General features: G+C 42.8%; 1 protein-coding gene across 1 annotated transcript in view; it reads right to left on the bottom strand.

The window, feature by feature from the left end:
* The window catches only part of myo15b (myosin XVB), a 520,694-nt gene that overhangs the window by 5,359 nt on the left and 490,095 nt on the right, over positions 1-25,240 (bottom strand). The window contains exons 68-69 of the mRNA XM_078226038.1: positions 4,686-4,819; positions 116-256 (exon numbers count right to left, since the gene is read on the bottom strand). Of these exons, the coding sequence (XP_078082164.1) occupies positions 116-256; positions 4,686-4,819 (275 nt within the window). The remainder of the gene's footprint in view (positions 1-115; positions 257-4,685; positions 4,820-25,240) is intronic.

Here is a 25,240-nt window from a genome sequence, read left to right as displayed (position 1 = left end):
TTGGATTTGAATCCAAGAGCCAGTAATGAAAAGCTATCTCAGTAACTCACTCTGCCATCTACTTTTGAAGCTGCAGTATTTTACATTTAGGTTTAATCTGTGCCCTTCCTCTCACCTCTTTCACTTCAAAGGTGATTGCCTTTGGTTTGATTGAAGAGCCATAATTAACTTCCATCTGTGGGAGTCCTGATCCATCGGATGGGTGCAAGGAACGCATTGTTTGGATCGTCTTCAGAGGAATCCTCAGGATCTCATTCTGCAACAGATTATAGATTCTACAGATCAGGCATGCTTAAAATGTAGGGATTTCATCAAATAACAAGCAAGCATGTTCATAAGATCATAAGAAATAGGAGCAGGAGTAAGCCATTTGGCTGATTGATTCTACTCTGCCATTCAATCAGATCATGGCTGATCAGACTCCATTTTCCAGCTTGTCTCACCCCACAACCCTGGACTCTCTCCTGGATTTTAAAAAAACTGTCTAAATCAGCCTGGAACCCTAATGACTCAGTCTCCACTGCTGTCTGGGGAATAAAATTCCAACGTTCAACAGCACTCTAAGGAGGAAATTCCTCCTTCATCGTAAATGGAAGATCCCTTATTTTTAAACTGTGCTCCCTAGTTCTAGATTCCCTTACAAGGGAAATCATTCTTTGTGCGTCTACGCTGTCAAGCCCCTTCAGAATCTTATATGTTTCAATAACCTCTCATTCTTCTAAACTTCACTGAGTATAGACCGAATCTGCCCAACCTTTCCTCATAAAACCACCGCTTCAGCCCAGGAACATTAATGAATCCTCTCTGAACTATTTCCAATATAATAATGTCTCTCCTTAATTAAGAAGACCAGAATATACACAGTGCTCAAGGTGCAGTCTCACCAATACCCTGCACTGTAGCAAGACTTCCCAAATTTTATATTCCATCTCCCTTGCAATGAAGATCGCTATTCCCTTTACCTTCCTTATTACTTGTTATAGGTGCCAAATTCTGTGAGCAAGGATACACATACCCTTCTGCACTGTGCATTAACATAGAACATCTACAATCACTCCATTTAAATAATATTCTGCTTTTCTTCCTGCCAAAGTGAACATGCTCACATTTTCCTGCATTTTCCTCCATCTGCCAAATTCTTTGCCCACTCATTTAACCTGTACATTTCCCTTTGCAGATTCTTTGTATCCTTCTTGCAACTTGTTTTTCTACTCATCTTTGTATCATCAGCAAATATGGCTTCAAACTGTTGGTCCCTTCATCCAAATTATTCATATACATAATATATAGTTGAAGCTGCAGCACTGCTCCCTATAAAACTCCACTAGTTAGTTTACCAACCTGAAAATGACCAATTTTATCCCAACTCTCTTTTCTGTTAGCTAGCCAGTCTTCAATCCATCCTAATGTATCACCCTCAACACCACGAGTTCTTGTAACCATTTGAGTTGCACCTTAATGAATATGTTCTGGAATCCCTACACCATACCTACTGGTTCCACTTCATCCATCTTACTTGCAACATCCACAAAGAACTCCAGAATTTTCCTAATGACAGATGTTAGGCTAGTTTACATTTCCAATCTGCTGGGAGTTTTCCAAAATGTAGGGAATTGTGGAAGATTACAACCAATGCAGCCAATTTCTCTGCAACCACTTCTTTTAGAACCCTAGGATATGCAACCCATCAGGTCCAGGGGACTTGTCCCATGAATTTTCCAAGCACTTTTTCTCTAGTGTTTTATGTTCCACCCTTTTTACCGCTTGGTCTTTGTCATTTCTTTGTTTCCCATTATTAATTCCCCAGGCTCATCCTCTAAGGAACCAAGGCCCACTTTATGTCCTTTTAATTTTTATATACCTGTGGGACTTTTACGGTCTGTTTTTATTTTTCTTGCTAATTTTCCCTCAATCTAATTTCTCTTATTTTGTCATCCTTTGCTGGTTCCTTAAGTTTTCCCAATCATCTGGCCTGCCACTAGTCTTTGTAGCATTCAACAGCTGTTCTTTCAATTTGATACTATTCTTAACGTCCTTAGTTAGGCATGGATGGTGCATCCTTCTCAGTCTTCCTTTTTCAATGGAATATATCTTTGTTGAGAATTATCCTTGAATGTCCAGCCCCAGTCACCTTTGTAATGGCTATCGTATCATGCACATTTATTCCTATTTTGAGTATTGATTCATCCATCTTTCAGAAAGTCCCATGGAGCAGGTTCTCATGCTTAGCTGGCTGTAGAATACTGTTTTTACTGTGCTTAGTATATGAACGCTTAGTATATTCAGATAAAGAACCTTTAATTCTTTCTCTTTACCATTTTTCCCTACCTTATCTGACTGTATTTACTAGTGCACTCTAATTTTGCATGCTCTGTTCCGTCCTTTCACTCTGGTTATCATTATCTGTATCGTTACTTCCTTGTTTTGTCCTTTTTCTTCTAACTTTCCAAATCTTTCCTAACATGAATCAACTCCCCGATTCACTATTTAGTTAAAAATCCTCCCCATAGCCCTACTTATACAAGGGCACTGATCTCAGCAGGGTTTAAATAAAAACTGTCCCAACAGTACTGCTCCTGAGCCCTGTGAATCAAAACCCATTTTTGCCATACCAATATTTGAATCACGCGTTCAACTCTTTGATGTTTTTTATACTACACCAATTTGCTCATGGTTCAAGTAGCAATCCAGAGATTACTGTTGTGGTTCTGCCTTTAGCTTAGCCCCTAACTGCTCATACTCCTTTGGCAGAACGTCTTTCCTGGTCCTTCCTATGTTGTTGGTACCCATATGGTCCTCAACAACAGGATCCTTAACAACAAGATCCTTACCCTCCTATTCCAAATTCCTCTCCAGCCCCAAGGAGATGCCCTTAACTCCAGCACCAGGCAGGCAACACAGCCTTTAGGATGCAGAATAAAGTATCTATCCCCTTAATTATACTGTCATCCATTACAACTAAGTTTCTCCTTACTCCTCCCACTTGAGTGGCCCTCAGCGTTATGGTGCAATGGTCAGTTTGGTCATCCTTCCTGCAGTCCCTGCTCTTGTCCACAAAAGCAAGAACATAAAACCTGTTGGATTAGTGTAAGCGCTGAGGCTCCTTCATTGCTATCTTCTGGATCCCTAGAACTGCCGCTCTTATAGTGACACCCTCCTGCTCTGACCATGGGCCAAATCTGATGAGTCTAGCCTGAAAGGTGTGACTGCATCCTGGAACAAAATGTCCAGATAACTTTCCCTCTTCTTGATGCATCGCAGTGTCTAATGTCCATATTCAACTCTAAGCAGAAGTTCCTTGAGTTGCAGACAGTTAATAAAGATATGATTGCCGTGGGTCAAACAGGTGTCCACCAGGTATCCATTCATGTAATGTTTTTGGCCCAGATGTGTACATTTGGTTGTGATCAGAGCAGATATATTCACATAATAGACAATAAATAAGTGTAGGCATGATTATGTATAAGATAGTGCTCAATGTTGAGTTTGTTTTCTGCTAATTTGGGGACTCTATCTTTCTGTGGATTGGAGCACAGAATCTAACTCTGTGCTGACTTTCCCAGTGTACCTGTGAAGGCATTGTTCTTCTGTAAATCTATTAGTCATGATTTGACTCCTGCTGCAAAGTTGCCTTATTTGCTTGGCAGTCTGCATTCCTATTCATCTTCATTTTATTTTCCTTTAAGTAGTTCAGGTACATGAAGACCCCAAAGTTGATACCTATTGTTTAAGTTTAGTAGAGGCGGTTAAAGAATTGTTTCCCACAACTACTTCTCTAATTCTGCTGAGTCCATATAGTGAAGATGCACTGCTATCTTACATTCTGGTGATGCTTTGAATAGCCTGGCAAAATCAAGCTCAGCATTCGGTAGGTTCACCTCTAGGCTTTGGAGAGAGCATGGAATTTGTCAGAAAACAGGGATCAAAGTCTTTCAGGCAATGGTTCTCATATCACTTCTCTATGGCTGTGAGGTATGGACAACCTACTGGTGGCATTCTACCTTCACTGCATTAAATCTCTGCAACATCAAGTAACAGGACAAAATCCCTAACACTAGTTCTTGAAATGTGCTGCATACCTGGTATCAAGAGCATGCTCATCAGAGTTCAGCTTTGCTGGGTCGGTATTTGGATAAGGTGGCATATTCCTGCACAGTAAAAACAGTATTCTACAGCCAGCTAAGCATGAGAACCTGCTCCATGGGACTTTCTGAAAGCCAATCTCAGAGCCTGTATGTTGCACCCCATTACATGGTTAAAAACCAACCCTGGATAGATCCAAATGGAGAAACTTCTATCATCAATCTCAATATTTGAGGAGAACACAGTCAGGTCTCTACAAGACAGGTGAGAATGCAGCAAAGCGAGTACCTTCACCCACCCCTCCAACAGTGACTTCATTTGTAATATTTACAATCAAATCTGTCAATCAAGACTTGGCGTAATATCATATTTGAGACAACATCAACTTAGATGGTGAACAAATGATTTCCTTGCTGAACACTCATCTGTTGAAACAACAGGAGAATCTATATATATATATATATATATATCAGTCAGGAGTCATGTAACTGGTGAAATTTGACATATTTTATATTGACTAGCAGTCTCCTATGTATTCCTTATATCGACTTTGTTATATAGAGCAAATTAACAAGCTATTTGGCACATGTAAATTACCATACCGTGTTTTTTTCATTTAAAATAATGAAATCTTCCTGATTGACTGCGAGAATGCACGGAGTTGGAATCCACTGTTCACTAGTCTTCTTTACCAAGAAGATATTGTAACCAAACAGGGACATGGCCTGCACTGCATCTGAGCAGAGAAAAAGAGATGGTTAAGTTCCATTCTGAATATGTATATACTGAGCAGAGCAAGGGAAGGACTCGGGGATTGTTCCACTGGATTGTATCAGGCTGCTTGTCCAGTGGGTTGTGATAGGTGTTTTTGCTATTTTGACCTGCTCATGACATTAAACAGAGAATTGTGTCACTTTACACCTGATGTAGGCCTTACAAGAATGGAAATGAAGCCAACTAAAAATGTTACACTATAACAGGAGCACATTCTCTTTATTCCACAATGGTTCAGTCATTCATTTAACATTTCATTAACTGCTCGGAAAACAAAAATATTCCGAGGATGAAGTGGGAAAAGACAATGAAGATTAAGAAACACTACCATATGTTTGCAGTCACTAGCTCAGAGATAGGTACTCTGTCTATTTTAGCGTCTGGATAGAGGACTAACTTACACATTGGATATGTCACGCAGAAGTGAGCGGCAGCCAGGGTGTGGGGAAATAATAGTACAGATGCCAGCTCTCTGAGGTCACACACAAGGTCTGTTGCAGACGAGTCAGATGAAGCTGATGGGTGTACACAGCAAATGCGCAGTGCACTGGAAAACTTGTGAGGAAAGCTGTGTACAGTCAAGGGGCATGGAGGATGTAGTGGGGAATTTTGATTCGGTGGCCGATATCTTTAGAAAAACTAAATGAAAATGTAGACTTCGCAAAGGTAAAATGACTGTTTTAAAAGCGTAACAAAATTTATTTAAAGTTAAAGTTTATTAAAACATAGAAAAATCAAACATGACATACAAAAAGACAGAACAATCACTTCAGCCAAAGGGAGACCTCAGATGTGCCAGACAGCACAACGGTACCACAGGGCTTTCTCAAAAGATTCTGTCTTTCTTGCCAAAATGCAAGTCAATTATACTCTTTTGTTATCTATCGTTCAATCCATTAATTAGCTAAGTGTGATTTCATTTATTATTCAATATGTCAATCTAATCATGACAGTATTTTAAATCAATTAAAATCTGCCACCTTAAATAATGTTACTTCATTAGTTCATTCTGATTAGCGGAAGTCCACCTCTTGGCATAGATCGCTTTCTTGTTGCCATAGTAACGGAGATTTAAAACAGGAATTTAGGGAGCTAGGGTGGAAGCTGAGAGCCAAGACAAACCATGTTGTCATCTCTGGTTTGTTGCCGGTGCCACGTGCTAGCGAGTTGAGGAACAGGGAGAGAGTGCAGATAAACACGTGGCTGCAGGGATGGTGTAGGAGGGAGGGTTTCCGTTATGTGGATAATTGGAGCACATTCTGGGGAAGGTGGGACCTGTACAAACAGGATGGGGTGCACCTGAACCAGAGGGGCACCAACATCCTGGGAGGGAAATTTACTATGTCTCTTCGGGGGGGTTTAAACTAATTTCTCAGGGGGATGGGAAAACGAGCTGTAGTCCAGAAGCCAGTGTTGAATGTAGTGAGGTACTGCGGAGGGAATCAAGGTCGTAGGAGTGTACCAGCAGACAGGAAGGTGGGTTGAAGTGTGTCTACTTCAATGCAAGGAGCATCCGGAATAAGGTAGGTGAACTTGGAGCGTGGATTGGTACTTGGGACTACGATGTTGTGGCCATTACGGAGACATGGTTAGAACAGGATCAGGAATGGTTGTTGGAAGTTCCGGGGTATAGATGTTTCAGTAAGAGTAGGGAAGGTGGTAAAAGAGGTGGAGGAGTAGCATTGTTAATCAAGGATAGTTTAACGGCTGCAGAAAGGCAGTTCGAAGGGGATCTGCCTACTGAGGTTATATGGGCTGAAGTTAGAAATAGGAAAGGAGCGGTCATGTTGTTAGGAGTTTTCTATAGGTCCCCAAATAGTAATAGAGATGTGGAGGAAGAAATTGCAAAGCAGATTATGGATAGGTGTGGAGGTCACAGAGTAGTTGTCATGGGTGACTTTAACTTTCCAAATATTGATTGGAACCTTTATAGGTTGAATAGTTCGGATGGGGCAGTTTTTGTACAGTGTGTGCAGGAGGGTTTCCTGACACAATATGTGGATAGGCCGACAAGAGGTGGGGCTACTTTGGATTTGGTACTGGGTAATGAACCGGGCCAAGTGTTAGATTTGTTTGTGGGAGAGCACTTTGGAGATAGTGACCACAATTCGGTGTCTTTCACTATTGCACTATTGCGTACTGGAAGGTTCTTTGGAACAGTATGTAGATAGCCCGACTAGAGAGGGGGCTATACTGGACCTAGTTCTGGGAAATGAGCCCGGTCAGGTCGTCAAAGTTTCGGTAGGGGAACATGTGGCAAATAGTGACCACAACTCTGTTAACTTTAGGATAGTAATGGACAAGGATGAGTGCTGTCCTACGGGCAGGGTGCTAAGTTGGGGGAAGGCTAACTATAGCCGGATTAGGCAGGAATTGGTGGATGTTGATTGGGAGAGGATGTTCGAGGGTAAGTCCGCGTCTGGCATGTGGGAGTCTTTTAAGGAACTATTGATAAGGCTGCAGGATAGGCATGTGCCTGTAAAAAGGAAAGGTAGGATTCGAGAGCCGTGGATAACCAGGGAAATTGAGGATCTGATTAAAATGAAAAGGGAGGCGTACGTTAAGTCCAGGCAACTGAAAACAGATGGAGCTCTGGAGGAATACAGAGAGAGTAGGAAAGAACTCAAACGGGGAGTTAGAAGGGCAAAAAGAGGTCACGAGATGTTCTTGGCAGGCAGGATTAAGGAGAATCCTAAGGCATTCTATTCATACGTTAGGAACAAAAGAGTTGTCAGGGAGAAAATCGGACCTCTCAGGGACAAAGGAGGGGAATTATGCTTAGAACCCAAGGGAATAGGGGAGATCCTAAATGAATACTTTGCATCGGTATTCACGAAGGAGAGGGGCGTGTTAACCGGGAGTGTCTCGGAGGGAGGTGTTGACCCGTTAGAGAAAATCTCCATTACAAGAGAGGAAGTGTTAGGTTTTTTAGGGAACATTAAAACTGACAAAGCCCCAGGGCCTGATGGCATCTATCCTCGACTGCTCAGGGAGACGAGAGATGAAATTGCTGGGCCTCTGACGGAAATCTTTGTCGCTTCTTTGGACACGGGTGAGGTCCCTGAGGATTGGAGGATAGCGAATGTGGTCCCGTTGTTTAAGAAGGGTAGCAGGGATAACCCGGGAAATTATAGGTCGGTGAGCTTGACGTCCGTGGTAGGGAAGTTGTTGGAGAGGATTCTTAGAGACAGGATGTATGTGCATTTAGAACGGAACAATCTCATTAGTGACAGACAGCATGGTTTTGTAAGAGGGAGGTCGTGCCTTACAAATTTGGTGGAGTTTTTTGAGGAAGTGACAAAAACGGTTGATGAAGGAAGGGCCGTGGATGTCGTCTATATGGATTTCAGTAAGGCATTTGACAAAGTCCCACATGGCAGGTTGGTTAAGAAGGTTAAGGCTCATGGGATACAAGGAGAAGTGGCTAGGTGGGTGGAGAACTGGCTTGGCCATAGAAGACAGAGGGTAGTGGTCGAAGGGTCTTTTTCCGGCTGGAGGTCTGTGACCAGTGGTGTTCCGCAGGGCTCTGTACTGGGACCTCTGCTATTTGTGATATATATAAATGATTTGGAAGAAGGTGTAACTGGTGTAATCAGCAGGTTTGCGGATGACACGAAGATGGCTGGACTTGCGGATAGCGAAGAGCATTGTCGGGCAATACAGCAGGATATAGCTCGGCTGGAAAATTGGGCGGAGAGGTGGCAGATGGAGTTTAATCCGGATAAATGCGAAGTGATGCATTTTGGAAGAAATAATGTAGGGAGGAGTTATACAATAAATGGCAGAGTCATCAGGAGTATAGAAACACAGAGGGACCTAGGTGTGCAAGTCCACAAATCCTTGAAGGTGGCAGCACAGGTGGAGAAGGTGGTGAAGAAGGCATATGGTATGCTTGCCTTTATAGGACGGGGTATAGAGTATAAAAGCTGGAGTCTGATGATGCAGCTGTATAGAACGCTGGTTAGGCCACATTTGGAGTACTGCATCCAGTTCTGGTCGCCGCACTACCAGAAGGACGTGGAGGCGTTAGAGAGAGTGCAGAGAAGGTTTACCAGGATGTTGCCTGGTATGGAGGGTCTTAGCTATGAGGAGAGATTGGGTAGACTGGGGTTGTTCTCCCTGGAAATACGGAGAATGAGGGGAGATCTAATAGAGGTGTACAAGATTATGAAGGGGATAGATAGGGTGAACAGTGGGAAGCTTTTTCCCAGGTCGGAGGTGACGATCACGAGGGGTCACGGGCTCAAGGTGAGAGGGGCGAAGTATAACTCAGATATTAGAGGGATGTTTTTTACACAGAGGGTGGTGGGGGCCAGGAATGCGCTGCCAAGTAGGGTGGTGGAGGCAGGCACGCTGACATCGTTTAAGACTTACCTGGATAGTCACATGAGCAGCCTGGGAATGGAGGGATACAAACGATTGGTCTAGTTGGACCAAGGAGCGGCACAGGCTTGGAGGGCCGAAGGGCCTGTTTCCTGTGCTGTACTGTTCTTTGTTCATTGGAGAGGGATTTGCCCATACGGCAGGGCAAGGTTTATAATTGGGGGAGGGGTAATTATGATGCGATTAGGCGGGAATTGGGGAGCATAAGATGGGAACAGAAACTGTCAGGGAAAGGCACAAATGAAAAGTGGAGCTTGTTCAAGGAACAGATACTGCGTGTCCTTGATAGGTATGTCCCTGTCAGGCAGGGAGGGAATGGACGAGTGAGGGAACCATGGTTCACAAAAGAGGTGGAATGTTTTGTCAAGAGGAAAAGGGAAGCATATGTAAGGATGAGAAAACAAGGTTCAATTGGGTCGCTTGAGGGTTACAAGGTAGCAAGGAATGAGCTAAAAAAAGGGCTTAGGAGAGCTAGGAGGGGGCATGAAAAGTCCTTGGCGGGTCGGATCAAGGAAAACCCCAAGGCTTTTTCTTTTATGTGAGAAGTAAAAGAATGACCAGGGTGAGGTTAGGGCAAATCAAGGACAGTAGTGGGAACTTGTGCATGGAGTCAGAAGAGATAGGAGAGGCAATGAATGAATACTTCAGTGTTCACCAAGGAGAGGAGCTATGTTTTTGAGGATGAGAGTGTGATACAGGCTGATAGGCTGGAGGAGGTAGATGTTCTGAGGGAAGATATATTAGCAATTTTGAAAAATCTGAGGGTCGATAAGTCCCCTGGGCCAGATGGGATATATCCTAGGATTCTTTGGGAGGCAAGGGATGAGATTGCAGAGCCTTTGGCTTTGATCTTTGGGTCCTCACAGTCCACGGGGATAGTGCCAGAGGACTGGAGAGTGGCAAATGTTGCTCCTCTGTTCAAGAAAGGAAATAGGAATGACCCTGGTAATTATAGGCCAGATCTTTAAGATCTGGTTGGCTGTAGAGATTTGCATTCTAATCAGTATTCTGTAACTTGATTTTGTATCTCTGTATGCCCTGTTTGAGAGCAGATATCCACTCCATCTGACGAAGGGGCAGCGCTCCAAAAGCTAATGGCATTTGCTACCAAATAAACCTGTTGGACTTTAACCTGGTGTTGTTAAAACTCTTATTGTGTTTACCCCAGTCCAACGCCGGCATCTCCACATCATTTCTCATAGAAGACAGAGGGTGGTGGTGGATGGAAAATTTTCAGACTGGAGACCAGTTAACAGCGGTGTACCACAGGGATCAGTGTTGGGTCCTCTGCTATTTGTGATTTTTATCAATGACTTGGAGGAGGGGACTGAAGGGTGGGTCAGTAAATTTGCTGATGACACCAAGATTGGTGGAGTAGTGGATGAGGTGGAGGGCTGTTGTCGGCTGTAAAGAGACATTGATAGGATGCAGAGCTGGGCTGAAAAATGGCAGATGGAATTTAACCCTGCTAAGTGCAAGGTGATTCATTTTGGTAGGACAAATTTAAATGCGGATTTCAGGGTTAATGGCAGGGTTCTGAGGAATGTGGAGGGACAGAGAGATCTTGGGGTTCATATCCACAGATCTCTGAAGGTTGCCACTCAAGTGGATAGAGCCGTGAAGAAGGCCTATAGTGTGTTAGCGTTTATTAACAGGGGGTTTGAGTTTAAGAGCCACGGGGTTATGATGCAACTGTACAGGACCTTGGTGAGACCACATTTGGAATATTGTATGCAGTTCTGGTCACCTCACTATAAGAAGGATGTGGAAGCATTGGAAAGAGTGCAAAGGAGATTTACCAGGATGCTGCCTGGTTTGGAGGGTAGGTCTTATGAGGAAAGGTTGAGGGAGCACGGGCTTTTCTCTTTAGAGTGGAGGAGGATGAGAGGCGACTTAATAGAGGTTTATAAGATGATGAGGGGGATAGATAGAGTGAACGTACAGAGACTATTTCTTCGGGTGGATGTAGCTATTACTAGGGGGCATAACTATAAGGTTCATGGTGGGTGATACAGGAAGGATGTCCAAGGAAGGTTCTTTACTCAGAGAGTGGTTGGGGTGTGGAATAGACTGCCTGCTTTGATAGTGGAGTCGGACACTTTAGGAACTTTCACGGGGTTATTGGATAGGCACATGGAGCACACCAGAATGACAGGGAGTGGGATAGCTTGATCTTGGTTTCGGACAAAGCTCGGCACAACATCGAGGGCCGAAGGGCCTGTACTGTGCTGTACTGTTCTATGTTCTATGTTAAACCTTATTTTGCTTAAAGTCAGCACTGGCTAAATGCCAAGACTTGGTCTAATGCCAAATGAGAGCCCGTCACTTGGCATCATTCCAGGCCTGGACAGCTTGAATCATATGTAATTTATCTTTAAATTTCCTTCATACAGATATACTTTGAATATATCTGTTTGCATCCATTGTTTTCTTAATGCAAGTTACATAATTTTATATCAAAATGTTGCCGAACCTTGTGTTCTTTCATTAATGTTACTGATTTCTTTAGTCACAGTACTGGCAAACTGCACGTTTTTGCTTTACAAGCTTAATTAATACAATTCAATGGATTATTTTAATACAACAGATTATTTCAAAATCATTATTATTGATTTCATTATAAAAAGCATGAATATAGTTCATTTCAAATCCTTTTATGTATAATTAACTGTTCACTAACCTTATGTTGGGTAAGATTTGATTATATTTCTCTGTTAGCTGCTAATGTCTATTAACCCTTTCTACAGAGGATTCCGACACCATGTTGATATCAGGCTTTGCAGAGTTTGAAGTCCATCATAGAACTGTTGGCCACCTCCATCAGTAACCTGGTGGAACTCACCATAATGCAACAGCTGATGGCCAATGTCAGAGCCTCCATTGCATCACAGACAGATTCCATTAAATGTCTGAGTGCTGTAAGTAAACGCTTAGACTGTTATCTTGTGAGCTCAGATTCCTCTGAGCTCACAAGATATTCAGAGACAATTTGTCTCTGAATATCATTGCTCAAAGGAGTTTCTAGGACATCACATCAATCCACGAACCTCTTCAACAGATCAGTAGGATTGATTAATAAATCAATATTAATAATAGGATTGATTAATAAATCGAGTATTGAAACCTCGTCTCAGTAATGATGATAATGAAATGATTATTGATTGTCATTAAAAACCAAAAGAAATCTCACTCTTACATGGTCTGGAAATATAAAATGAAAGCAGAAAATGCTGGAACTTGTTTTGGAGAGCGGAGGGGCCAGAAAAACAGCACGAGAAACGGCGAGAGTTCTTAGAGCACAGCCTGTCTAATACCTCCTGCTTATCAATTTACAATTTCCATTGACTGAATTTCCTCTTTCAACAAGGCCTGGAGACATCTTCTTTCTTGGTAACGATGGATACAAAAGTATTAATTTAATACCTCAGCCATACTCCCTGCCTCCATGCGTAAATCCTCTTTTTGGTCCCTAATTGACTCCAATCCTCCTTTTACCATCCTTTAGCTATTTATATGCCTAGGGAAGTCTTTGGGATTCCTTGGCCGCCAGTTTCTTCTCATACTCCTTTTCTGCTCTTATTTGTTTTTCACCTCCCTTCTGAACCTTGGGTATTCAGCCTGGTTCTCAATTGTATTTTTTCCCTAACATCTATCAGAATCACCTTTTTTCTTCTATATCTTAATTTCTGCCTCATTTGTCATCCAGGGAGCTCTGGATTTGTGAGCCCTACTTTACCCTTTTTAGAAAATATGTCTTGACTGTGCCCAAACCATCTCTTCTTTGAAGGTCATCATTGTTCAGCTAGTTTTTTCTGCCAACCTTTGTCTTGAGTTTACTCAGCCCAGATCTATTCTTACTCCATTGAAGTTGGATTTCCCCTGGTTCATTATTCTTACTCTGGATTGTTCCATGCCCTTTTCCATAGCCATCCTAAACCTTACGATACAGTTCTTCCACTGACACTTGATCCTCTTGGCTCAGCTCATTCCCAAGAACCTGCTCCAGAAGTGCCTCCTTTCTCGTTGGACTGGATACATACTGCTTTGAAAATGATCCTGAGCACATTCTAGGTATTCTTCCTCCTCTCTGCCCTTTACAATACCACTGTCCCAGATTATATTTGGAGAATTAAAGTCTCCCAATGTAATTATAATTCTTCCACCTCTCTGTATTTTCCTTGCAGATTTGTTCCTCTACATCATCCAACTAGTCGGTGGTCTGTAGACTACACCAAGCAATGTAATTGCACCTTTTTTGTTCCTTAGCTTTAGCCAAATAGGTTCTGTCCTTGACCGCTCTGGGACATCCTCTCTCTCCAGCACTGCAATGCTCTTCTTAGTACCACAAACCCTTCCCCTTTTCATCCTTTCCTATTTTTCCTGAACACTTTGTTTCCAGGAATATTTAACACCCAGAGAGGGTTGATGAAGGCAATGCTGTTAATGTGTATGTGAACTTCTAAAAGACATTTGATACAATATCACATAACAGACTTGTGAATATAGTTATAGCTCATGGAGTAAAAGGAACAGTAGCAATATGGAAACAAAATGGATGTTTTTTGGATGGGAGTAAGGTTTGACCCAGGGGTCAGTACAGAACCCTTGCTTTTCCTGATACATAATAGTGATCTAGATCTTGGTGTACAGGCAACATTTCAGAATTTGCGATGATATACAACTTGGAAGCATTGATTGGAACTATGATGAGGGCAGTGCAGAACTTCAAAAATACATAGACTAGTTTGTGGAATAGGCAGATAGGTGGCAGATGATGTTCAATGCGGGGAGATGTGGGTTGATACATATTGGTAGGGTGAACCTGGAGAAAATAAAATAGTATAAAATAAAGGGGACTATAAAGGGGCAGAAGGATAGGGACCTGGGTGTATGTGTGCATAAGTCATTAAAGGTAGCAAGACAGGTTGAGCAATCAGCGAATAAAGCTTACAAAATCCTAGGTTTTATTAATAGAGGCATGGAGTACAAGAGCAAGGATGTTCTGTTGAACTTGTATAAGATATTAGTCAGAACTCAATTGGAATATTGCATACAGTTCTGGGCTCCACTCTATCGGAAGGATGCGAAGACATTGGAGAAAGTGCAGAAGATGCTTACGAGAAACTTCAGCTACCAAGATAGATTGGAGAAGTTGGTACTCTGGAGAGAAGAAGGTCCAGAGGTGATTTCATAGAAGTATTCAAAAATCATGAGGGGCATGGACAAAACAAGCAGAGTGATATTGTTCCCACTCATGAAAGGATTGAAAACAAGAGGGCACAGATTTAAAGTAATTGGCAAAAGAAGCAAAAATGATATCAGATAATTTTTTTTCACACAGCGAGTGATTCAGGGTCTGGAATGCACTCCCTGAGAGGTTCAATTGGACTGCCTGCAGCATACTCATCTGAATACCATAGGGCTCCTCCAGAGTGGTCCGGGCAGTATAAACGTGGTTTGAGAATGCTGATACTGTGCTCTGATATATTCCTTGTGCCAGCATAGCCTTCACTGTAGGTCTGCTGCGTACATCTGTTTGGATTTCAGATTGGAACCCTGGGATAAAATAACCTTTGTCACCCTATAGTCAGCCTTTGACTTGCCACAGTGAGTCAAATGCACAGAAGACTGCCACAGAATGAAGAAATTATGACTGCTATCAGATTGGTGGGCATTCATAGAAACATAGAAGATAGGAGCAGGGGGAGGCCATTCGGCTCTTCGAGTTTGCTCCGCCATTCATTACGAATGGCTGATCGGCCAACTCAATAGCCTAATCCGGCTTTCTCCCCATAACCTATGATCCCGTTCGTCTCCAAGTGCTATATCTAGCCACCTCTTGAATACATTCAATGTTTTGACATCAACTCTGTGGTAATGAATTACACAGGCTCACCACGCTCTGGGTAAAGAAATGTCTTCTCACCTCCATCCTAAATGGTCTATCCCGAATACTCAAACTGACCTCTGGTTCTGGATTTCTCCACCATCGGGAATATCTTTCCTGCATCTACCCCGTCGTGTCCTGCTAGAATTTTATAAGTCTCTATGAAATCCTCCCTCATTCCTCTGAACTCCAGCGAAAATAATCCTAACCTAGTCAATCTCTCATCATACATCAGTCCCGCCATCCCTGGAATCAGCCTGGTAAACTTTCGCTGCACTCCCTCGAGAGCAAGCATATCCTTCCCCAGAAAAGGAGATCAAAGCTGCACACAATATTCCAGGTGTGGCGTCACCAAGACCTGTATTCGAAACCTCTCACAATGAAGGCCAACATACCATTTGCCTTCTTTACCGTCTGCTGCACCTGCATGCTTACCTTCAGCGATTGGTGCACAAGGTCCCACTGCACATTTCTCCCTCCCAATTTACAGCCATTCAGGTAGTAATCGGCCTTCATAGAAACCATAGAAAATTACAGCTCAGAAACAGGCCTTTTGGCCCTTCTTGTCTGTGCCGAACCATTTTATGCCTAGTCCCACTGACCTGCACTTGGACCATATCCCTCCACACCCCTCTCATCCATGAACCCGTCCAAGTTTTTCTTAAATGTTAAAAGTGACCCCGCATTTACCACTTTATCCGGCAGCTCATTCCACACTCCCACCACTCTCTGCGTGAAGAAGCCCCCCCTAATATTGCCTTTAAACTTTTCTCCTTTCACCCTTAACCCATGCCCTCTGGTTTTTTTCTCCCCTAGCCTCAGCGGAAAAAGCCTGCTTGCATTCACTCTATCTATACCCCTCAAAATCCTATACACCTCTATCAAATCTCCCCTCAATCTTCTACGCTCCAGGGAATAAAGTCCCAACCTATTCAATCTCTCTCTGTAACTCAGCTTCTCAAGTCCCGGCAACATCCTTGTGAACCTTCTCTGCACTCTTTCAATCTTATTTACATCCTTCCTGTAACTAGGTGACCAAAACTGTACACAATACTCCAAACTCAGCCTCACCAATGCCTTATATAACCTTACCATAACACTCCAACTTTTATACTCGATACTCCGATTTATAAAGGCCAATGTACCAAAGGCACTCTTTACGACCCTATCCACCTGTGACGTCACTTTTAGGGAATTCTGTACCTGTATTCCCAGATCCCTCTGTTCAACTGCACTCTTCAGAGTCCTACCATTTACCCTGTACGTTCTTCTTTGGTTTGTTACATACATCAGTCCCGCCATGTTTTTGCTTCCAAAGTGAATAACCTCACATTTATCCAAATTATACTGCATCTGCCATTGATTTGCCCACTCACCCAACCAGATCAAGCTGAAGGATCTCTGCATCCTCGTCACAGTTCACCTCCCACCCAACTTGGTATCATCTGCAAACTTTGAAATGTTACATTTTGTTCCCTCATCCAAACCATTAATATATCATGTGAATAGCTGGGATCTCAGCACCGATCCCTGTAGCACCCCACTCATTACTGCTTGCCAATTTGAAAAGGACCCATTAATTCCTACTCTCTGTTTCCTCTCTGCCAACCAGTTTTTTTATCCATCTCAATACACTTCTCCCAATCCCATGCACTTTAATCTTGCACGATAATCTCTTATGCGGGATTTTGTCAAACGCTTTCTGAAAGTCCAAATATACCATATCGACTGGCTCCCCCTTGTCAACTCTACTAGTTACATCTTCAAAGAATTCCAACGGATTTGTCAAGCATGATTTCCCCTTCATAAATCTATGCTGACTCTCTCTAATCCTGCCACTGCTTTCTAAATGCTCTGCTATAAAGTCCTTGATAATGGATTTGAGAATTTCCCCCACTACTGATGTTGGGTTTACTGGTCTATAATTCACTGTTTTCTCTCTACCTCCCCTTTGAATATTGGAGTAACATTAGTTACACTCCAATCAACAGGGACTGTTCCAGAGTCTATAGAATCCTGGGAGATGACCACCAATGCATCCACTATTTCTAGAGCCACTCCCTTAAGTACTCTGGGATGTAGATTATCAGGCCCTGGGGATTTATCCGCCTTCAATCCCATTAATTTTCCCAGCATCATTTCTCTACTAATATTGATCTTGCTCAGTTCTTCCCAATAACTCCATGATGTCTGTGGTCACATACCAGGTGCACATTGAGGGACCGCAATCCTTTACATGCATTGTTTGCAAAGCAGTGTGTGTTGAAGTCATAAGAATCATAAGAACTAGGAGCAGGAGTAGGCAATTCAGCCCCTCGAGCCTGATCTCAGGCATCTGTATCTTTTTCCATCGGTGGACGAGAGTATGTCTGGGATGCTTGGGGTCCTTGATTACGCTAGCTGCTTTCTCAAGGCAATGGGAAGTGTAGATGGAGTCAATGGATACGAGGCTCGTTTGTATGATGGACTGGACTACGTTCACAACCCTTTGTAGTTTCTTGTTTAGGAAGTCTAGTATCCAGCCCTAATTTGGAGATAAGTTTCATTGGGATAATGGTGTTGAAGGCTGAGCTGTGGTCAATAAATAGGAGTCTGACATAAATGTCCTTGTTATCCAGATGTTCCAGGGTTGAGTGTAGGGCCAGCAAGATGGCATCTGCTGTGGACCTGTTGGATCCACCTGTAGTGGATCCAGGCAATCTGGGAGACCGGAGTTGAACGTGTGCCATGACTAACCTTTTGTAGCACTTCATAATGATGGATGTCAGAGCCCGGATGGTAGTCGTTAAGGCACGCTGCCTGGCTTTTCTTTGGTACAGGGACGATAGTCATCTTCTTGAAGTAGGTAGGGACCTCAGATCGGAGTAAGGAGAGGTTAAAGATGTCTGCGAATACCTCTGCCAACTGATCTGTGCAGGATCTGAGTGCTCTTCCTGGTACCCCATCTGGGCCAGTCTCTTCCTGCCTGTTCTCCATAACCCTTCATCCCGTTACTAATTAAAAATCTGTCTATCTCTTCCTGAAATTTACTTAAAGTCCTGGCATTCATCCCACTCTGGGGTGGTGAATTCCAGAGACTCAAGTAGTTTCTCCTCATCTCTGTTTTAAATCTGCCACCCTTTATCCTAAAACTATGACCTCTTGTTCTAGATTGCCCCACAAGAGGAAACATCCTCTCTACATCTACTTTGTGAATCCCCCTTATCATCTTGTACACCTCAATCAGATCTCCTTTCATTCTTCTAAACTTCAGGGAGTATCAGCCTAAACTGCCCAATGTCTCTTCATAAGTCAAACTCCTCATCACTGGGATCAATCTAGTGAACCTCCTCTGAACTGCCTCCAATGCAACAACACTCCTCCTCAAGTAAGGGGACTGGGGCAGCACAGTGGTTAGCACTGCTACCTCAGTGCCAGGCACCCGGGTTCAATTCCTGGCTCGGGTCATTGTCTGTGTGGAGTTTGCAGGTTCTCCCCGTGTCTGCGTGGGTTTCCACTGGGTACTCCGGTTTCCTCCCACAATCTGAAAAACGTGCTGGTTAGGTGCATTGGCCCGAACAGGCGTTGGAGTGACAGGCGACTAAGGGATTTTCACAGTAACTTTATTGCAGTGTTAATGTAAGCCTTACTTGTGACTAATAAATAAACTTTACTTTTAAAACTGTACACATTATTCTACTTGCTGTCTCATTAATGATTTGTACAGTAGCAGCAACACTTTAGTACTTTTATATTCTATTCCTTGAGCAATAAATACCCAGATTCCATTTACCTTTCTTATTTCCTGCTGTACCTGCATTCGAGCTTTCTGCGATTCATGCACGAGAACACCCATGTCCCTCTGCACTGAAGCACTCCGAAGATTCTCTCCATTTAGATAATAATTTGCCTTTGTATTTTTCCTACCAAAATGGATAACCTCACACTTACCCACGTGAAACTCCATATGCCACATTTTACCCCATTCACTTAGAGTCATCAAGGTTTACAACTTGTCCATGCCACCTTTTTTTAAAACCCCTAAGCTCGTTCCAATTGCCTGCATTTGGTCCTTATCCCTCTATACCCATCTTACCCATGTAACTGTCTAAACGCCTTTTAAAAGACAAAATTGTACCCGCCTCGACTACTATCTCTAGCAGCGTGTTCCAGACACTCAACATCCTCTATGAAAAAATTGCCCCTCTGGACACTTTTGTATCTCTCCTTAAACCTATGCCATCAAGTTTTAGACTCCCCTACCTTTGGGAAAAGATATTGACTTTCTAGCTGATCTATGCCCCTCATTATTTTATAGACCTTTATAAGATCACCCCTCAGCCTTCTGCGCTCCAGAGAAAAAAGTCCCAGTCTATCCAGCCTCTCCTTATAACTCAAACCATCAAGTCCCGGTAGCATCTTAGTAAATCTTTTCTGCACTCTTTCTAGTTTAATAATATCCTTTCTATAATAGGGTGACCAGAACTGTACACAGTATTCCAAGTGTGGCCTTACCAATGTCTTGTACAACTTCAACAAGACGTCCCAACTCCTGTATTCAATGTTCTAACCAATGAAACCAAGCACGCTGAATGCCTTTTTCACCACTCTGTCCACCTGTGACTCCACTTTCAAGGAGCTATGAACCTGTACCCCTAGATCTCTTTGTTCTATAACTCTCCCCAACGCCCTACCATTAACTGAGTAAGTCATGCTCTGGTTCAGTCTATCAAAGTGCATCACCTCGCATTTATCTAAATTAAACTCCATCTACCACTTGTCAGTCAACTGGCCCATTTGATCAAGATCCCATTGCAATCCGAGGTAACCTTCTTCACTGTCCACTATGCCACCAATCTTGGTGTCATCTGCAAACTTACTAACTATGCCTCTTAAATTCTCATCCAAATCACTTAACCTATCCATATCCATTTGTAAATTTATTTCATTTTCACAACTTACTACCCCACCTATTTTAGTGTCATCTGAAAAGTTGGCTATAGCACCTACTATCCCTGCATCCAAGTCATTAATATAGATTGTAAATAATTGGGGCCCGAGGACCGAACCCTGTGGCACCCACTTTACATCTTGCCAACCAGAAAAAGACTGCCAACTCTCTGCTTTCTATTGGTTAGTCAATACACTATCCAAGCTAATAAATGAGCCCTAATCTCATGTGAGCTAACCTTGTATATTAACCTTTTGTGTGGCACCTTATCAAGTACCTATTGGAAGTCCAGATATACTACATCTACAGGATCCCCATTATCCACTCGGCTTGTTACATCTTCGAAGAACTCAAGCAAATTAGTCAAACATGATTTACCCTTCATAAAATCATGCTGACTCTGATGGATTACATTTTGACTAAATATCCTATTATTACTTCCTTAATAATGGATTCTAACAATTTTCCAATGACAGATGCTGAACTAATTAGCTTATAGTTTCCCCATTTTGCCTCCTTCCCTTTTTGAATAAGGGTGTTTTTCCAATCCACTGGACCCATTCTCACACCTAGGGAATATAGGCCATCAGACTCTGGGGACTTGCCTGCCTTCAATCCTAATAGTTTGCTCAGTAATTTTCACTGTGACGATGATAGTTCTAAGTTCCTCCCTATCTATAACCTCTGCATTTTCAGTTACTATTGAGATAATACTCGTGTCCTCCTCCATGAAAACTGAGGCAAAATATTGATTTAGTGTCTCAGCCATTTCTACATTCCTCGCTATTAACTCTCTAGCCTCATCTTCCAAGGTACCAACATTCATTTTAGCTACTCTCTTCTTCTTTATATACTTATAGAAGCTTTTATTGTGTTTTTGTACTTTACACTAGTTTTCTTTCATAATTTATCTTTGCTCTTTTTATTACTTTTTAGTGACCCTTTGTTGATCTTTAAATCTTCCAGTCTGCCACTGGCCTTTGTAATAAAGTATGCCTTTGTTCTCTTCATGTTATCCTTAACTTCCTTGCCTAGCCATGGAAGTCTTTCTCCCCCCTTTACCCATCTTTCCTCCTCCCTGGAATATGTTTTAGTTTGGAGGACTTGAATATCTCCTTAAATATCAATTGTCCTACTTTGTAGTCTTCCTGCCCAATCCTACTAGGGCCAACTCTGTTCTCATGCCTATGTAATTTATTTAGCATAAAACCAGAATGCTAGTATGGGACTCCAATTTCTTGCCCTCAAACTGAATTTGAAATTGTAGCATGCTATGATCACTCTTCACTCGAGGATCTTTAACTATGAGATCATTAATTAATCCCTGCTCATTACACAATACCAAATCCAGATTAGCCTGCTCCCTGGTTGGTTCCACAACATATTACTCCAAAAAAACCTATCTCTCCCACAAGCCCAATTTGATTATTCTAGTCAATATGTATATTAAAATCATCCATTATTATTTCCATTATGCCATCTTATTTTATACTGCGTCCCACTGTGGAATTACTGTTTGGGAACCTACAGATTACTCCCACCAGGGATCCTTTTCCCTTGCTATTTTTTATTTCTACTCAGACTGAACGAAGAACAAAGAAAATTACAGCACAGGAACAGGCCCTTCGGCCCTCCAACCCTGCACCGACCATGCTGCCCGACTGAACTAAAACCCCCTATCCTTCCGGGGATCATTTCCCTTCATTCCCAGCCTATTCATGTATTTGTTAAGATGCCTCTTAAAAGTCACTATCGTATCTGCTTCCAGTACCTCCCCGGCAGGGAGTTCCAGGAACCCACCACCATCTGTGTGAAAAACTTGCCTTGTACATCTCCTTGAAACCTTGCCCCTCACACCTTAAACCTATGCCCCCTCGTAATTGACTCTTCCACCCTGGGAAAAAGCTTCTGACTATCCACTCTGTCCATGCCCCTCATAATCTTGTAGACTTCTATCAGGTCTCCCCTCAACCTTCGTCATTCCAGTGAGAACAACCCAAGTTTCTCCAACCTCTCCTCATAGGTAGTGCACTCCATACCAGGAAACATCCTGGTGAATCTTTTCTGTATCCTCTCCAAAGCCTCCACATCCTTCTGGTAGTGTGGTGACCAGAATTGAACATTATATTCCAAGTGCGGCCTAACTAAGGTTCTATAAAGCTGCAACATGACTTGCCAATTTTTAAACTCAATGCCCCGGCCGATGAAGGCAAGAATGCCATGTGCCTTCTTGACTACCTTCTCCACCTGCATTGCCACTTTCAGTGACCAGTGTACCTGTATATCCAGATCCCTTTGTCTATCAATACTCTTAAAATGCATTACCTCACATTTGTCCGGATTAAACTCCATCTGCCATCTCTCTGCCCAAGTCTCCAATCAATCTATATCCTGCTGTATCTTCTGATGGTCCTCATCACTATCTGCAATTCCACCCTCCTTTGTGTCGTCCGCAAACTTACTAATCAATCCAGTTACATTTTCATCCAAATCATTTATATATATTACAAACAACAAAGGTCCCAGCACTGATCCCTGAGGAACGCCACTTGTCACAGCCCTCCATTCAGAAACGCACCCTTCCACTGCCACCCTCTGTCTTCTATGACCGAGCCAGTTCTGTATCCTCCTTGCCAGCTCACCTTTGATCCCACGAAACTTCACCTTCTGCACCAGTCTGCCATGAGGGACCTTATCAAAGGCCTTACTGAAGTCCATGTAGACAACATCCACTGCCCTACCCTCATCAATTATCTTTGTCACTTCCTCGAAAAACTCGATCAAGTTAGTGAGACATGACCTGCCCTTCACAAAACCATGTTGCCTCTCGCTAATACGTCCACTTATTTCCAAGTGGGAGTAAATTCTGTCTCGAAGAATCCTTTCCAATAATTTTCCTACCATTGATGTAAGGCTCACTGGATTATTCTTGCTCCCCTTTTTAAACAAAGGAACAACATTGGCTATTCTCCAATCGTCTGCGACCTCCCCTGTTGCCAGTGAGGTTACAAAGATTTCTCTCAAGGCCCCAGCAATTTCCTCCCCTGCTTTCAGTATTCTGGGGTACATCCCATCAGGTCCAGGGGACTTATCTACCTTAATGTTTCTCAATAGTCTCAACACCTCCTTTTTGATCTCAACATGACTCAAACTATCTACACACCCTTTCCCAGATTCATCATCCACCAAGTCCTTCTCTTTGGTTCCTTGAGTGGGCCAACCCTCTCCATGGCTACCGTCTTGCTCTTTATATATGTATATAAAGCCTTGGGATTTTCCTTAATCCTGCTGGCCAATTACTTTTCATGACCCCTTTTAGCTCTCCTTACTCCTTGATTAAGTTTTTTTCTATTTTCCTTTATTCCTCACTTGCTTTGTGTTCCCAGCCTGCTAGCCTTGAAAAATGCTTCCTTTTTCTCTATGACTGGGCTCACAATATCATAGAATCATAGAAACCCTACAGTGCAGAAAGAGGCCATTCGGCCCATCGAGTCTGCACCGACCACAATACCACCCAGGCCCTACCCCCACATCCATACATATTTACCCACTAATCCCTCTAACCTACGCATCTCAGGACACTAAGGGCAATTTTTAGCATGGCCAATCAACCTAACCTGCACATCTTTGGACTGTGGGAGGGAACCGGAGCACCCGGAGGAAACCCATGCAGACACGAGGAGAATGTGCAAACTCCACACAGACAGCGACCCAAGCCGGGAATCGAACCCAGGTTCCTGGAGCTGTGAAGCAGCAGTGCTAACCACTGTGCTACCATGCCGCACGTTATCTCTCGTTATCCAAGGTTCCCAAAACTTGCCATACTTATCCTTCATTCTTACAGGAATGTGCTGGTCCTGAATCCCTATCAACTTACACTTGAAAGCCTCCCACATGCCAGATGTTGATTTGCTCTCAAACACCTGCCCCCAATCTACATTTTTCAGTTCCTAATATTGCTGTAATTAGCCTTCCCCCACTTTTACACTTTAACTTGAGGACTACACTTTTCTTTATCCATCAGTAGCTTAAAGTTTACTGAATTGTGGTCACTGTTCCTGAACTGATTCTATGTCTTGGACTCCAGTGCCTATATCAATTCTCAATACAGCACTGATCTCTTCCCTCACTAACAAAGCTACACCACCTCCTTTCCCTTCCTGTCTATCCTTCTGAAATACTGAGCACCATTGAACATTCAATTCCCAAACCTTGTTTCCCTGCAACCACGTCTCAGTAGTCTTCAACTTGGCAGAAGTGCTCTGCAAGTTCAGTGGATGGACTCCCTCTCTTAGGTACTGAAATATGTGCTCGCCCATCACAGTGGCTAATGCCCCATATCCACTTGCATCTTAAGAGGCTTCCCACTAACCCAGAGTATTACAGGAATAGGTTCTGACTTGCCTTTTTTTAGATGAAAAAGAGAATGAGTATCAGAATCACTGATACTAGGCTCTTCCACATTGTATACCTGTAACATCTTGGTTGATCGCTTACTCAGTGATTTAGCACTGCACAAAGAGGATCAACTGTCCTCTTTAGCTGGGGAATTGCTAGTGTTATACCATTGTTCAAAAGAGGATGTAAGGTTGAATCCAACAACTACAGAGCTGTCAGTTTAATCTCAGTGGTGGGAAAGCTTTCAGAAATGATCGTCCAGGACAGCGGTAACATTTATTTTGGCAAATAGAAAGGCAGCATGGGTTGTTAAAGACAAATCATTTTAACTAACTTGTTTGAGATCTTTGATGAGGTAGAGAGGGTGATGAGGGTAAAGCATTTGGTGTGGAGTATATGAACTTCCAAAAGGTGCCCGTTAAAGTGCCACATAATAGGCTTGTTGTAGTGAATGTCCCTCCGAGGACAACACAGCAGAGTAAAGGTCACCTAGCCTGGGTGACTAATGAGGAGTCAGAGTGGGGAATCATCCCAGGAGGAAGATTTCTCCTTGGCAGAGATATTTTAGAATTAGCTGCAAACATGCTGCTGCTCTGAAGATTACTAAATAAATCCCTTTTTGATCACTAATGAAGTCTCTGATAGTGGATCATTACATCTAGTGATGAGGATACATTATCCTGACACTGCCCCTGGCCCAATTCCTGTGAGTATCCTCTTTTAATTGAAGTCTGAGAAAAAGAAAATAATATACTCACCCAAATGCATCTTTGGGAAAATAGACT

This window comes from Mustelus asterias, chromosome 12, assembly GCF_964213995.1.
Source record: "Mustelus asterias chromosome 12, sMusAst1.hap1.1, whole genome shotgun sequence".
NCBI classification, from domain to species: domain Eukaryota; kingdom Metazoa; phylum Chordata; class Chondrichthyes; order Carcharhiniformes; family Triakidae; genus Mustelus; species Mustelus asterias.
This window is presented reverse-complemented; position numbering and strand designations above follow the sequence as displayed.